This window comes from Lagenorhynchus albirostris, chromosome 14 (assembly GCF_949774975.1).
Source record: "Lagenorhynchus albirostris chromosome 14, mLagAlb1.1, whole genome shotgun sequence".
In the NCBI taxonomy this organism is placed as follows: Eukaryota; Metazoa; Chordata; class Mammalia; order Artiodactyla; family Delphinidae; genus Lagenorhynchus; species Lagenorhynchus albirostris.
This window is the reverse complement of record NC_083108.1, coordinates 61,019,475-61,033,968: the sequence shown is the minus strand read 5'-3', so window position 1 is coordinate 61,033,968 and position 14,494 is coordinate 61,019,475. Positions and strand designations below refer to the sequence as shown.

The 14,494-nt window shown below is 50.8% G+C and overlaps 1 protein-coding gene across 1 annotated transcript in view; it reads right to left on the bottom strand.

Moving 5' to 3' along the window:
* LDLRAD4 (low density lipoprotein receptor class A domain containing 4) overlaps positions 1-14,494 on the bottom strand; it is a 311,146-nt gene that overhangs the window by 150,472 nt on the left and 146,180 nt on the right. The window contains 1 exon segment of the mRNA XM_060121625.1: positions 13,159-13,621. Within this exon segment, the coding sequence (XP_059977608.1) occupies positions 13,159-13,255 (97 nt within the window). The 5' untranslated portion in view covers positions 13,256-13,621.

Sequence of the window (14,494 nt, the reverse complement as noted above, 5' to 3'; positions counted from 1 at the left end):
TCCACCTCACAGCCATGCTGCTCCCCTGTGGAGCCTCCTCTGCGAAGGTGGGAAGAGGCAACGATCTGGCCGCCAATTGCTCTGAGGGCACCCACGACCCCGTGTGTCTGAATCTAACATGTGCTTTCTGGCAGCCTGGTCCCCGTACCTCCTTCACCCAGCCCTCCCCCTCAGCCCTTCCTCCGGCTTTGAACTTCAAGAGACAGCATTGTGCACACTCCCTGACTCTGCTTCCTCAGTGCCCAGCCCCACATCCACCCAGTCCCCTTGGGCCGCATCCTGGCAGCTGCCCTGAACAGCCCATGCCCTGCTGAACCCTCCATGGGGCACATTCCACCCCAGCCCCTCTCTCCTTGGCTCTGAGCCATCGCCCTGTAACTTCATCCCCTCTTGCCCTCACTGATTACCCGATGAAAAGTACCCTGTTGCTTCCATGCAGAAGCACTAGAAATAAGATGAAGCTTATGAAGCGTGTTATCCAAGATGAGGCCCATGGAGTGGACGTCTCTTTCAGAAAGGCCCAGCGCAGGCTCCACCTCTCAGATGCCAGTGGGCTCTGGGCGAGGTCTGGAAGTATGTGTGTGATGATGGGCAGCAACAGAGCCCATGGGCTTGACGGTCTCTGGGCGGTAAATGCAGGGTCCTCGGGAGACGTTGAGTGTGCGCACATGTGCACATGGCTGCAAGGAGAGCCGAGGACTCGGGAGAAATGGGGACGCAGCGTCAGCTCCCATGGCCCCGAGACCACGGGGGAACATGCTCTGGGGCACCACCCACAGGGACCTGGCGGCAAGGCTCCACTTGACGGTGGAGTTCGTGGGTCCTGCTCCATGATGGGGGGGGCGTGGATCCCAGGGTGACGGAAGCAGGAAGCGGGGTCTCCTGGAAGGGAGGAAGGCATTTTACAAGGAAGGCCTCAGACATCTCTCAGAAGAGGTAGAGACAGAGCTGCGTCCACACAGGAGGCAGCAGGAGGAGGCTGTGCCCGTGAGAGGGTCACCTGTGAAGCCTGTAACCTGCTTTTCTGCCTAAGTCTGTAGATGTCCTTATTTGATGTATTCAGTGCGCATTGTAAATGTTTTCCTCCTATTCTGTAGCTCCAACCGCTACCTGCAGTCATTGGTAAAGCGCTGGCCTCACCTCTGCGAGAACGGCTGGCTGGTCAGCATGGGCATTGGCTGGAGGGCAGCCCCAGGCTCGCCTGCGGGAGACATCGAGGCGGTGGGGGGTGGGGGACGAGCAGGCCTCTGCGGTGCACACAGTGCTCAGCCACACACTGCCCATCCCAAACCCCACGCCCGGCCTTGATGACAACTGGACACGCAGGTTCGCACCCCACCACATGCCCAACGTTTCCACCAACACGTCCCGAAGTACCTCGATTCAATTCAACCGTGACTATACGAGGCGTCCCTGCCACACTTTGTCCTCCCCGTCCCACCTGGCTCAGGAGACCCCCATCTGTCCTCCAGGCAGCTCAGCTGGACATCTCGCCCCAGCCTTGGCACGTCCTCTCCCTCGTAGCCGTCTCCAGGCAGTCTCTGCGCATGAGCGCCTGCCCCAGAGTTGGTCGTCTCTCGCTCACACCCCTTCTTCCCAGCGCCAGCAAGGTCTGGCCCTGCTCACAGCCTACCTCCCTGCAAACTCTGCTCCTCCCGGGATCCCCCTACCCCACCCACTCCCTCACTAGGTCAAGGCCTACCTTTAACTCTGTTCCCTGATGCCCTGATGCTGTGCAGCTGACCCTACCAGCTAAGCCTCGCAGCCTGGACAGGGTGATGGGGACGGGAGCAGTCTCCCTCTTCAACCTCTCTCACACCCTACACACCTGCACACCCCTGCAGCAGAGGGGAGCCTGGTCACCCCTCCTCACCAGGCTACCTACGTGCAGCCACCGTTCCCAGTGGCGTTTAACGTGGATGAGCTGAGGCCACGCACATACCTTCAATATGAAAGTCCTCTCTCCAGCGAGAGCCTCTAATATTTTGATAACTTCGTTGAGCAATTTTCTTTTTAAGGAAGATACACAAAGTCTACCAATAAAAAATAGGAACATTGGGCTTCCCTGGTGGCGCAGTGGTTGGGAGTCCGCCTGCCAATGCAGGGGACACGGGTTCGTGCCCCGGTCTGGGAGGATCCCACGTGCCGCGGAGCGGCTGGGCCCGTGACCCATGGCCGCTGAGCCTGTGTGTCCGGAGCCTGTGCTCCGCAACGGGAGAGACTGCAGCAGTAAGAGGCCTGCGTACCGCAAAAAAAAAGGAACATTAATCCCAACTTGCTTTTGACCGTCCCACTTCCTTCTTCCAAAACACTGAGCTGAGTGAAGCGCCCAGAGTTGTCCGCCATCTCACAGCCACCTGAACAACCAGATAAAAGGTGCTTTTAAGACAATGCGTTCCATTCTATTAGCTAAACTTATACAACTTATTATTTGCAGGTTATTCTACTTCGGGGTAAAAATTATATTTATGATGTACGTATCTTAACTGTTTTTCATCCTGACCACTCTCTGAATGCTGACAGGTCTTCACCAATCTTAGTCATGCTCTGGCTCTGAGCAAGAGGGAAAACAGGTTCTTTACACTCAGAAGAAGTGTGTGCCTTTGAGATGGAGAGACACAGCTTTGAGCCTTGCCTAGGAACGTGGAGGAGAGGTGAATGGGAACAGAAACATGCCCCCGAGCTGAGCAGCACCTCCTCCCTCCTGCCCGGCTCCATCCCTGTGCCCTCTGGGGACGTGGCTGCCACGGCAGCTCTGAGACAGTCACTGCACCTGACATCTTCAAAGGCTCTTCACTCGCCTCTGAATGAACCCCGAGCCCGCCTCCACGTGCCTGCCCTGCTCCCACCTGCCTCTCCCTCTCAGGGCTCCGGGCTCCCCTCCTCCTCCCTGAGCCCCCAGGAGCCTGCAGAGCCGCATCAGGGCATTGCCTCGCACCTGGAACCTTCTGCTTCAGGTTGCAGTTGTTCTGTCCACTGTGCTGGTTCTCTCTCCTCACTGCTCCTCCGTCTCTGGCCAAGCACAGCTGATCAACAGAGGCCGGCAACAAGCAAACAGTGGCACTAGGCACTGAAGCAAGACCAAGGCCTCTGCTGATGAAGCAAAAACAAACTGAGCAGTTTCTGTGGTTCGTGATGAACTCCTTGGCGCTTCCCCTCGGCTGCCTCTCCCCTTACTCATGACCAGGCACCCAATTCAGCAGTTCAGTCAAAGTGGAACATCATACTTACCTAGTGGATAGTTTGGCTTATAATTCTTTTTTTTTTTTTTTTGCTGTACGCGGGCCTCTCACTGTTGTGGCCTCTCCCGTTGCAGAGCACAGGCTCTGGATGCGCAGGCTCAGCGGCCATGGCTCACGGGTCCAGCCGCTCCACGGCATGTGGGATCTTCCCGGACCAGGGCATGAACCCGTGTCCCCTGCATCGGCAGGCGGACTCTCAACCACTGCACCACCAGGGAAGCCCTGGCTTATAATTCTTAACGTTAAAAAAAACCAAACTTTAATTCCAACTAACATTTATTTGCACACACATGTGCTTATGCAAGGCATTCTGCTGGGAACTTTGACAAACCCCTGAGGTACAGGGGTGGACCCCACTCTCACCGCCACAGCTGGTCTGGGGCCCGGATGCTGCGATGGTGGGTCAGCACCACTCCCACCGTATCTCGTTGCTGAGAGTTGACCTCCCAGTTACAAATGCTTCACTGACTAGAAACCTTTATTTCTGAGAAAGCCATCTTCACACATGGCTGTTGCTGACGAGGCAGAGTGAAGACAGGCCAGGAGAGCCCAGAGGAGAGACACTACTCCTCAATACTCAGAGCCAGAGGAGAGTCGCTCCTTTGTGGGGCCATCAGCCACTTTGGATGGATTTAAGAGAGACAAAGCTGCCCGTCAAATGCATCCATACCTAAGCCCCTCACCCCGTCTGCCTATGGGTCCCAGCACCTCAGTCACCAGGACAGGGGCAGCACTAGCCAGAACTGATTCTTTTTTCATAACTTTTTGTTTTTATTGTAGCAAGATATGCGTAATACAAAATGTACCATTTTCACCACTTTCAGGAATATACCACCCTGTGGACTAAGCACGTTCACAGGCTGGGCAGTCACCACCACCCTGGTCCACACTTGCTCCCACCCCTCAGCACTGCAGGAGCAGGAGGACATGGCCTGGGAAGGCCACATCAGGAGGCAGCCACAAAGCGGCTGTGTTTTCCAAGATGGAACACAGACAACACTGACAAGCACTTCACCAGCGAGCTCAGCGTGGGGCGTCACCACCTGTCTCTCCCCACACCACCCCACTCTGCACTGGATTCTGAAGGACCCAAGTCTCGGGGGAGCTGAGGCAGCAGGTGGGAGACACCGGGATCCAGCTCCATCGCGGGCAGAGCTGCGGCTGCTAGTCCACGTGGCCTCAAGCAGGCCTGCTTCAGGCTGTGCTGCTCCCTCATTGATAAACCTGGGTCGCTATGCACATCTCCCAGGGCTGTCACAAGGGAGGTGAATGAGACCACGTGTGTGAAAGCACCTGGCGTGACAATTAATGTTCACTCCCATCAGCCCTGTGAAATATAACATCTGAGCTCAATGAGAGCATAATTCCAAAAGGGCAAGGAAAACAAGTTTAGACAGTTTTCTGTCTTACTCCTGGCAGAAGGAGCCTGAGCCCAAACACTGCCACCAGGTGTGGACCATCCACTGCCCTCCTGCATCTGGAGCCAAGAGGTGCCTTCCTTACGCTATTCTGGAAACATTCTAGAATAATACCAAAGTGATTATTCTCTGTTACCAGATTCATTGCTGTTGGTTCAAATTTTAAAATGGAACCACAAAACATCCACCCAGACGGTAAACGTGTTTATTTCTGCATCCCGTTTCTGGGTTTTCACGTTTGAATATGGTGTCCCAAAAAGTAGCAGATGAGATCTGTGACCCCATCTTAGGCCCAACGAGGCACATGACACCCTCAGCCTGTGTGACACCTGTATAGGGTCACTGCCCCCAAGCCCTCTGGAGGAGAAACCATCCTCCAATGGCCATCTCTGAGCACAGGCAGGTCGAGGGTCCCGAGTGTGAAGGCAGAAACCCTACCACATGGAATATAAGTGAATGAGAGAGGAAGCCATGCGCTGGAGATTTCCAGGAGCAGAGGCCGGGGTCTGAGCAAACTCCTCAGCCCTCTGGACCACGCTCCCAGCTCCAGGACAGCACGTGACACGACTGCACTGCACCAGGTAACGGTATAGCTCAGGATGCCATCAGAGCGGGCACCTCAGGGAGAGGCGTCAGAGCGCCGGTCGTGAACCCCCCACAGGTATGGCGTGAGCTCCCACCAAACATTGGCTCAATGAGCCCCCAGTTTTTCTAAGGTCTTTATGTGTAACTAACCTCTTGAAGGTGGTGAGGGGAGAAAAAGAACATTTACTGAGCAACAACTATATGCCAGGCTCTATGTTTGATACTTTGCATGCCACTTCATTCAATCCTTCTCAAAACATTACTTCGTACTTATTATTATTTCCACTTGGCTGTTGTAAAAAGTGAACCTCTGAGAGGTCAGCCACTTTGTCAAGGTCATAGAGCAGGAACTGGGGGGAGGACTACCCAGGACCTTCCTGCTGGAAGCCAGGCCCTCTCTGGCCTCAGAGCTCGTCCTGCAACAGTAAGCACGGGAGAGTCCACGTGAAGACTCTAGAAACACCTGCGCACCAACAAAGCAAGAGTCTAGGACCCAAGAAAAAAATTCAGGAGGCCACACGGTGAAGCAGTCGCTTGCCTTCTGCACACGTCTCTGACTTCTCCCAAGCTAAATGGCTCCCTTCAGGGGTAACTTTGACATCCAAGTTTCAGAAATATGATGGACAAAAGCCAACATTTTTCCAAGAACCCAGTGAAATTTGTAGGTCATTTTTGACCCTGGATATCCAAAGACAAGGAATTCATCTTAAACCAACACTGATTAACTTAACTGATAGTAAAAAGCCCTGACTTTTGTGTATATATCCTAAAATCTAGCAAGGAGTTGCTAGATTAGAGTTGCCCTTTAGGATTTACTGTTATAAATGAAAAGAACTAGAAAATGGAAGGTTTCAGCAAAACAAAAACATCTGTCAGACTAAATAATAATTTGAATGTTTTTGACCTTGTAATCCTTATAATATTTATTTTAATGTTATAGCTATTTAAGAGCTATAAAAATAAGGAGTTTATAATTATCTTTATGTTGTACATATTTAAGTAGCCTTAAAATGAATACAATTTCAGGCAACATTGCAATTTCTTCCTATCCTTATTTAAAATGGGTATGCACACTCTCCTCAGACATTAGGCTACCGTAATACCATAATGCCTCTAGAAAAGAAGATAATCACACTTGCCACAGCAGGAAAACCCTGGGAACAGTGGTGAATGATTTACAAGGAAGACAGTAGGGCTGCGTTTGGGACTGTAAATTATGTTACTTACACAAAGAAACGACGTTATTAAGGAAGGGGCAGGTTTGTAACCGAGGACCAGATGCCAGCCTATACGGGGTGACCTAAGACCAGGCACGCACCAGTGTGCTCTGACATCTCTCAGTAAACTCACTTCCTTCAAGCCAGAGCATGTGAGATTTTACAGAATGCCATTGTCATCTATCTTTTTACATCTATTAAACCACAATGAAGAAGATCACCTGGGCTTCTCCCATGCACATCACAAAAGATTCCATGGACCTGAGACAGACCTTGGAGACAGAGAGGAAGATGGCAGAAGGACAGAGTCTAAGTGAAACTGCACAACCCAGATTGGGACTTGAACCCACTGTCTTTTAATTGAGATCATACACCTGGTCTCAGGACTTAATGAAGCTCAGGTTCTTTATCACAGAAGCTCAGGTTCTCATCACAGAAAGAATTCAGCAAGAGGCAAAGTGATAGGTAAGAAGTGGATTTATTTAGAGAGAAACACTTTCCACAGACAGGTGGTCTGTCTCAAAAGGTGAGAGCAGCCCTAGGGTATGGGGTCATCTTAGAAAGTGAGAGCAGCCCTGGGAGAAACATACCCCACAGACAGAGTGTAGGCCATCTCAGAAGGCGAGAAATCCCAAAACATGGGGTGGTTAGTTTTGGGTTTTGGAGGGCTTTTGGGTTTTTTTTTTTTTTTCCGGTACACGGGCCTCTCACTGTTGTGGCCTCTCCCGTTGCGGAGCACAGGCTCCGGATGCACAGGCCCAGTGGCCATAGCTCACAGGCCCAGCTGCTCTGCGGCATGTGGGATCCTCCCGGACCGGGGCACGAACCCATGTCCCCTGCATCGGTAGGCGGACTCTCAACCACTGCGCCACCAGGGAAGCCCAAGGGGTGGTTAGTTTTTACAGGCTGGGTTATTTCATAGGCTAACGAGTGGGAGGATTCTTCCAACTATTTCGGGGAAGGGACGGGGATTTCCAGGAATTGGGCCACCACCCACTTTTTGGCCTTTTCTGGTTGGCCTCAGAACTGTCATGGCACTGGTGGGTGTGTCATGCAGTTGATGTATTACAGTGAGTTCAAGGTCCACTACAAGTTGAATCTTACGCCATCTTGGACCTAATTGGTTCTAACCAGTTTATGTCACACCCTCAAGGGCTATGTCATTCTTTTAGAGGTTGTGCCCTGCCCCCTTCCCTCCGATTTCATTAGGGGGATGAGAAAGCATCACTAACAGTATCAAGGTATTTCAAAACGCAGAAACCATCTGCGAATGGACAAGGGGTCCACTTTGTCCAGAACTTCAGTCACAGCAAGAGAACGAAGAAAGACATCACCAGGGGGCCTTGAACTATGGGCTGAGGAGTCTAGACTCTTTAGGAAGCAAGAAGAAGCCACGGAAAGTTTGGGGGCAAGAGCAGGTATAATTAAAGCTGCACTTTCAAGAATATAGGCGGAACTCAGACAGGGGAGAATGGAGACAGTAAAGCTGCCTAGGTCCTACTGGCAGCACCTACACACGTCTGGCAAGAGCTCCCTGAACGGGCCTGGGTAAAAGCAGCCCCCCTACGGCCCAGCACCAGCAGGACAGGGTCGCCTGAACTACAGACACAAAGAGAAGTACATGCTGTGGGGAGCTGTCCCTCTATGGTTTTCTTTCTAAAAAGCCTTCAAGGTCTTGTCACTTGGGAAATATTGCCCACTGGCTGCCCATTTGGAACCTTCATACTTTCATACTGTAGTCTCTTTCCTAATAAAGAACTGAAAAAAGTTACGCAGTAAAGAAACCAATTTTTCTTCTAGAATTTGGCCATCAATCCATCAACCCCTTTTATTGAAAAACAGCTCTCTATCTCCTAAAACTAGCATCCTCCAGGCAGCTTTGGAAAGCATGGGCTAATAACCAACCCGGCAGCCTTGAAGGGCTGAGTAATGAGCTGAAGGTCAGAGTGATGGGAAGCGGGTGGTCAGGATCCCACAGGGCTGCTCCACGCCTGGAACAGTACAGACCTGTTCAGGCCACCAGCAGGGTCCCGCGCCCCTGCTGGTGTGAGAAAAATCCCACTGTGTGGGGGTGCGGACAGGCATCCCAGCAGCTCAGTTCAAGTGCTTCTTGCATTCTGCTCATTAGGCTAAGAAAACCTCGTCAGCAGCATCCTAGAATGGCTCTCTTTCAGATGCCTGAAGACTTATATCCACTCTCATCTTTCTCCTTTATGAGTAAAATAACCTTAATTTATTTAACAACTAGGTCTGGTTATCCTTTTCACAATAAAGACTTGTAAACTCTGCAGAAATTTGGTTCATCTACCCAGTTATCCAAGGTTGAACGTCTTTCTGCATTGAATGGAAAGATTCAGAGCCTCAGAAGGTTAACTGAGCATCTAAGGGCGGCCCTGGGGGCAGGGAGGAGCAGGGTCTCAAACCCGCATCAGCTTTAGGTGACAACCCAGGCAGGATCCTTTCCACTCACCAGAGTACAGTGAACCTCAGAGGAAATCTCCCACGGCTGGGACGCTTCAGCAGAGGGCTGGCTGTACCCCGCTGGAAGGATTTCCATTTCTCTCTGCCCAGAGGCGCTGCAGGTTTGATGTCACAGGAGTCTATCCACTTACATCACTGCCTGTGTGAACCAAAGCTCAGTGGGAGGAACCAAAGCAGAGACCCCAGGTCACCTGCCTTCTCACCTGCCTGAATGAAATAGCAGCACTGTCGTTGGGCCTTGCCATACTCAGGAGACCCTCCTGGGGGGGGCATGCTACAGAGTCACCAACATGTGTGACTCTCAGGACAGGCTGCAGCCGCCGTGGACGGGCACCTGGGGACTGAGCTCAGCCAGCCTCAGAAGCTGGGACCAACCAATCCCTTCAGAAATTCAAACACACACCCTAATAAAGTTCACATCTTTGACCCAATAATTCTTTTTCTGGGAGTTTATCCAAAGGAAATAGCCCAATATACAGAAGAGCTTTTTGCACAAAGGTGTTCACCAAAGCATTATTTATAAGGATAAAAGCTGTCCAAAACTGCAATATCCAACAATAAGAGCACAATTTTGAAACTCAAGTACACTTACATAAAAGAATATTATGCAACAATTTAAAATCAAACTTATAATGAAAATACTCATAATGTAAAGTTAAAAGGGATTGAGCAGATTACAAAATTGAATATATATTATGAACACAGTTCTGTAAGAAGAAACTTGCACAGGAAAGATTGAAAGGACACAAGCCAGAATGTTAACAATGGGAAAGCTTCATATGGCAGGACTGTGTGTGGCCAAGTATTTGTCTTCATTCAACTTTTCTGTGCTTTCCAAATTTTCTTACAATGAGCAGGCATTACTTGTAAAAGGAAAAACTTGAGTTTGTTAAAAAGAATAAAAAAAAAAAAAAGAATAGTATCTAAGTGATTAAAATAATTTCTAAATTACATGTGCTGAGAAAATTTAAAACAATGTATAAATTCCTGTATGCAAGGATTAGCCAAAGAAAATCATAATTAGAAAGCTGACTTTACAGTACGTATCCACGTGGGTACACCTGCATGCACACAGGGAGCAAGACATAGAGGGGACTTCTAACCACGTGGGCGGGCAGGCAGCCAGCAGTGCATGGGGGAGGGGACTTCCCAGCTTCTACCACCTTCAAGGTAATTTCACACGCTCCAAACAAGCATGGACTTGCCATGCAAACACAGCTTCACACAGGCCTCCCAGGCTCCCTCCCAGCCAGACTGCAGCCGCTAAGCCCTTCCTTACATCCTAAGAAATCTGGAGCCCCTCCCACCCCTACTTCCAAGAGAATCAGAACATAAAATACAAACTGATAAATTTTTTTCAGTGGAGGTATGGTTAACTGTATAGTGACTTTTGTCTAGCAAAAACAAGATTTAAGCCAAGGAAAAATGCCTTAACCCCTTTATCATTTAAGATACGTAAGGCAAGACTTTTTTCATTAGCATCTTCAATTCCAGAAGCTAAGATGATAGTTTTCAGTTGCCCTGGGATAAGAAAGACTAAAGTCAAAAAACATAAGAACAGTAAATCAGGCGGGGAGGGGAAGCCCCCTGCTCACCTCCATCTGAGACCACAGCTCAACCCGCCCGCGGGGCAGGGATGCAGGTTCAGCCCCTTCATCCTACGCCACCGTAAGTAACTGTTACCAACTATGCGGACAAAGAATGACGAAGAGCAGACAGAGAACAAATCCGTAAGCTGAGTCCCCAGGGACCCACCCCGAGAGAAGGCCATCACTTAGGTCTCCTTCTTTTTATCACTTGTTACTTCCTAGAGATACTGGGAAGCTAAAACCACTGCCCCGGTGTACCCAGCTCTGATAAATAACAGTCAGCACTCAACAGCTTTCTGAAGGGTGGGCCGATTAGTTAATTCAATCATTCCTGTTGAAGGAATAAGGACAAGTCGGTTTCTTTTATCAAGAACTGACTCTGGAACCTGCCCCTCAACTCTGACACCTGCCCCACGATGCTCCCGGTGCTTCCCAGACTTTCCTGTGCCCCAAGCACCTGAGCTCGTTAGGATGCAGCCTTAACGTAGCAGGACTAAGTGAGCAGAGACCAGTTAGCTTCCCATCTCTGAGAATGAGACCCAGTCAGTGGTAAGGCTCCCCAGGTGACCCCCGTGTGCAGCCAAGGTCACACATACCACTAGGAGGTTTGGAAAGGCCACCGGCTCAATCTAACTCCTGGCTACTCTGAGTGTGCCCCCTGCGCAGTGACACCGGCACACCAACACCGGCCTCAGAGCTGCGGTGAAGAAGGGCGGGGCAACACAGCTAGAACATTAGGTCAGCCACAGTTATCGTTTCACTATTGCCAGTAGTATGATTATTATTCAGGTAGGCTGACACAGCTGGGACAAGGCCAAACTTGTAAAGAAACAGAGTTCTTGGGAAAACTATGAGTTAAAAGCAGATAAGAAAATAAGAGCTGGGGAGGAGCTCCAAGACGGTGGCTCAGGGCAAGTGTGTGGAGAGCTGACAGAGGGCAGTGTGCATGGCCCACAATTGGGGCAGGAACAGTCACAACTGCAACCACTTACCTGGGCCTGAACTAACGGGGCAGGCACTGTCCTAACTACCCCCAGTTCTCTAGGCTGAACCATTCTTGCTTTCCATTCTTTAGCGCCTACTATCCCAAGGCCCCCCGACGGGCTGGGGGCTTCCCCTCCCAGGAGGCAGAAGAGCTGACCACCTAGGAGAAACCGGCAGTGAGCTGGGAGCCTCGGGAGCTAGGCGGGGCACGCTCTTCACCCCTGCGGGGGCAGTAACACAGCTGAGGAGTGTGGGGACAGGCTCGTCTACATTTTAGACTGTGAGCTGCGTGCCCCTCCTCAGGTTCTTTCTGTCCCACCCTCTTCCTTCTCTTCTTCCCTCTTCCTCTTGGAGCTGCTTTACGAGCTGCCTTCCATGGCCTCACAGGCAACTCTCTCGGCAGCTGCATCCCAGGGCTGCAGCTCCTGGGATGGACAGCTGAGGCACGACCCCTAGGGAGGACCGGAGGGGGGGTTTCCGGTTGGGCTGGCCAGCTGAGGAGGGCCTAGAGAGCTGGGCTCCACGTACTCTTCTGAAACAGCCATCTCACTCGTCTTCCTGGGCCCTGACCACTCTGGGGGACCTTCCCCAACTGGCCCCCAGGAGGGGGGTCCCCTGTTACACATGCCCGGCTCCTCCAGCCCTCATTCTCCTGTGAGAGCTGCACGTGACCACATTCACTGTCAAACCAGCCAGGGGAGCAGGAACAACACGTGACTATCAGCAGCAGAGCTCCAGCCGGAGGGAGGAAGAGCCCCACGCTCTCTCCCCAGCAACCCGAGCTGCCGGCTACACACGACTGGAAAACCTGCCAACTTTTAGGATTCACAGGGCCAGAGAATACAGGCACTTCTTGTAATTTTCCTATCATCCTTCCTTTAAAAAAAAAAACAAAACTCTTTTTACATAAAATTGTTTTCCCTGGATTCCACGAGGTCCTTCAACTTCACGGCCCACATTCTATAAATAAGGAGGCAGAGGCCCAGAAGCATTAGTGGCTTCCTGGGATGTTAAGTGAATCAGACAAAGAACCAGGATCCAAATTCAAAAGCTCCGTGGCTCAAGCCCTGGCTCTGGGCACCAGCCAGACTGAGTGGTTCCCTGTGAAGGGAGCAAATCAGACCTGGGGGGAGAACATCCACGTGGAAGAGTGACACGGGGCTTCTCCACGAGTCCTTTACAGGAGAAGGTCAGTGCTCAGAGTCGCCACCCCACTACCGTCTGCACACGAGCGAGTCTCAGGAAGAAAACTAACGACGCAGAGGGAAAGGTTACTCATCAGCCATAACTATTCCCTCCAAGTCTTCCCAGCTCTGGACAGAAAGACACCCCAACACACCGCTCTGCAAGGGATGGATTTTCTTCAAGGAACGGTGGCTCGCCAGATACTATGTGCGCCCTACAACTCAACAAAGCAGAATCGTAAAATGTCTGATGCACTTTCAAATTCCTCTCTACAGAAAAGGAGAACATGCCAAAGTTTTGCCAAAATCAGTCACCACGGCAGCCTGAGCCCCTTGACGTTGTGTGGGCTTCAGTTCCTAAATGTAGACATATATTCATTTCATAGAGTTGTTTGGTATCTTATTACCTATCGACTAAGAGATGAAATAAAGTTTTCAGTTAAGTGGCGGATTCTCACCTGTGAAAGCATTTGTGGCCTGAAAGCCAGCTTCCTGCATACTGCTCCCCGGCAGGCCTGTGTTCCAACTTGTCAGCTGTCCTGTCACCAGGAACATCCAGGAGGCCTCAGGTCACCTCCATCTCAGCTTGCAGGAGGCCATCACTCTGCCTGTCTGGTTTCTGGTAGCATCGGACACCAACCTGCCCTGCTCCCAGCCTCTGAGAGCAGGTGGTAGCTGGGACGGCACCCAGTCCAGCAGTGTGCACGCTTGGGGCACCAGTCACATCAGCCGTCTAGCCAGAGAGTGGAGGCCATGGTGGGCCCAGGAGCGAGGAAGCTGTCCCACGGACACCGGCCTACCCACCTCAGAGGAAGGACTCCTTCAGCCGCCTGGAAGCCAGCATTCTCCAGGGGTCTCACTTGCTCTGGGGGGTTCAGGAGGGTCTGATCTGCAGCTCTCTATGCTTCGCCTCTCCCCTTGCTGAAATTAAAAAGAAAGAGATCATTTTCCTGATGACCAGTAGAACATGAAACTCAGTAGACCCACAGAAGCCAAAAAAGAAAAAGAAGCAGCCCCCAGAGCTGTGCCCATGACCACACTGTGTGGGAAGTGGGGCATGTGTAGCACTTCTCCTGCTGCCCGAGAAGGGGTGGGGGGCCGGGGGGACTCCTGCACCCAAAACAAGATGGGGCCAGCTGCTCTGAGCCATTCTAGGAACAGTTACAAAGGTCACACGCATTCAAATGTACTCCCCAGGCTACCCTAGGCCACAGACACCTGAAGGAGAAATCCATTTCCTAAGCAGTTTTCTGAGGTCTTACAAGTGGGATCTGAGGTTCATGCCCACTGCTGTCAGCACGCCAGAAAGGACTTGGGTTGAGCTGTTTCACAAAGTGACTCTTGGGACTTCCCTGGTGGTCCAGTGACTAAGACTCCGGGCTCCCAATGCAGGGGGCCCGGGTTCGATCCCTGGTCAGGGAACTAGATCCCACATGCTGCAACTAAAGATCTTGCATGCCCCAACTAAGACCCGGTGCAGCCAAATAAATAAATAAATAAATATATTTTTTAAAGTGACTCTTAAGTGGGAAGAAAAGGTCAGTGATAATTTTTTTAAAAGAATAGGAAGGAAAAGCAAATTTAATCTATCAATATAAACTGTTCCATATATATTACATATCCCATAATAATAAAAGCATTTTACAAATACTTATCATATATTTTAATGTTGTTATACTAGCAACATTAACTACAAGAATGTTAGAAGTCCAAAGGACCAGACTTTTTTTTTTTTTTTTTTGGCTGCGTTGGGTCTTCATTGCTGTGCACGGGCTTTCTCTAGCTGCAGCAAGT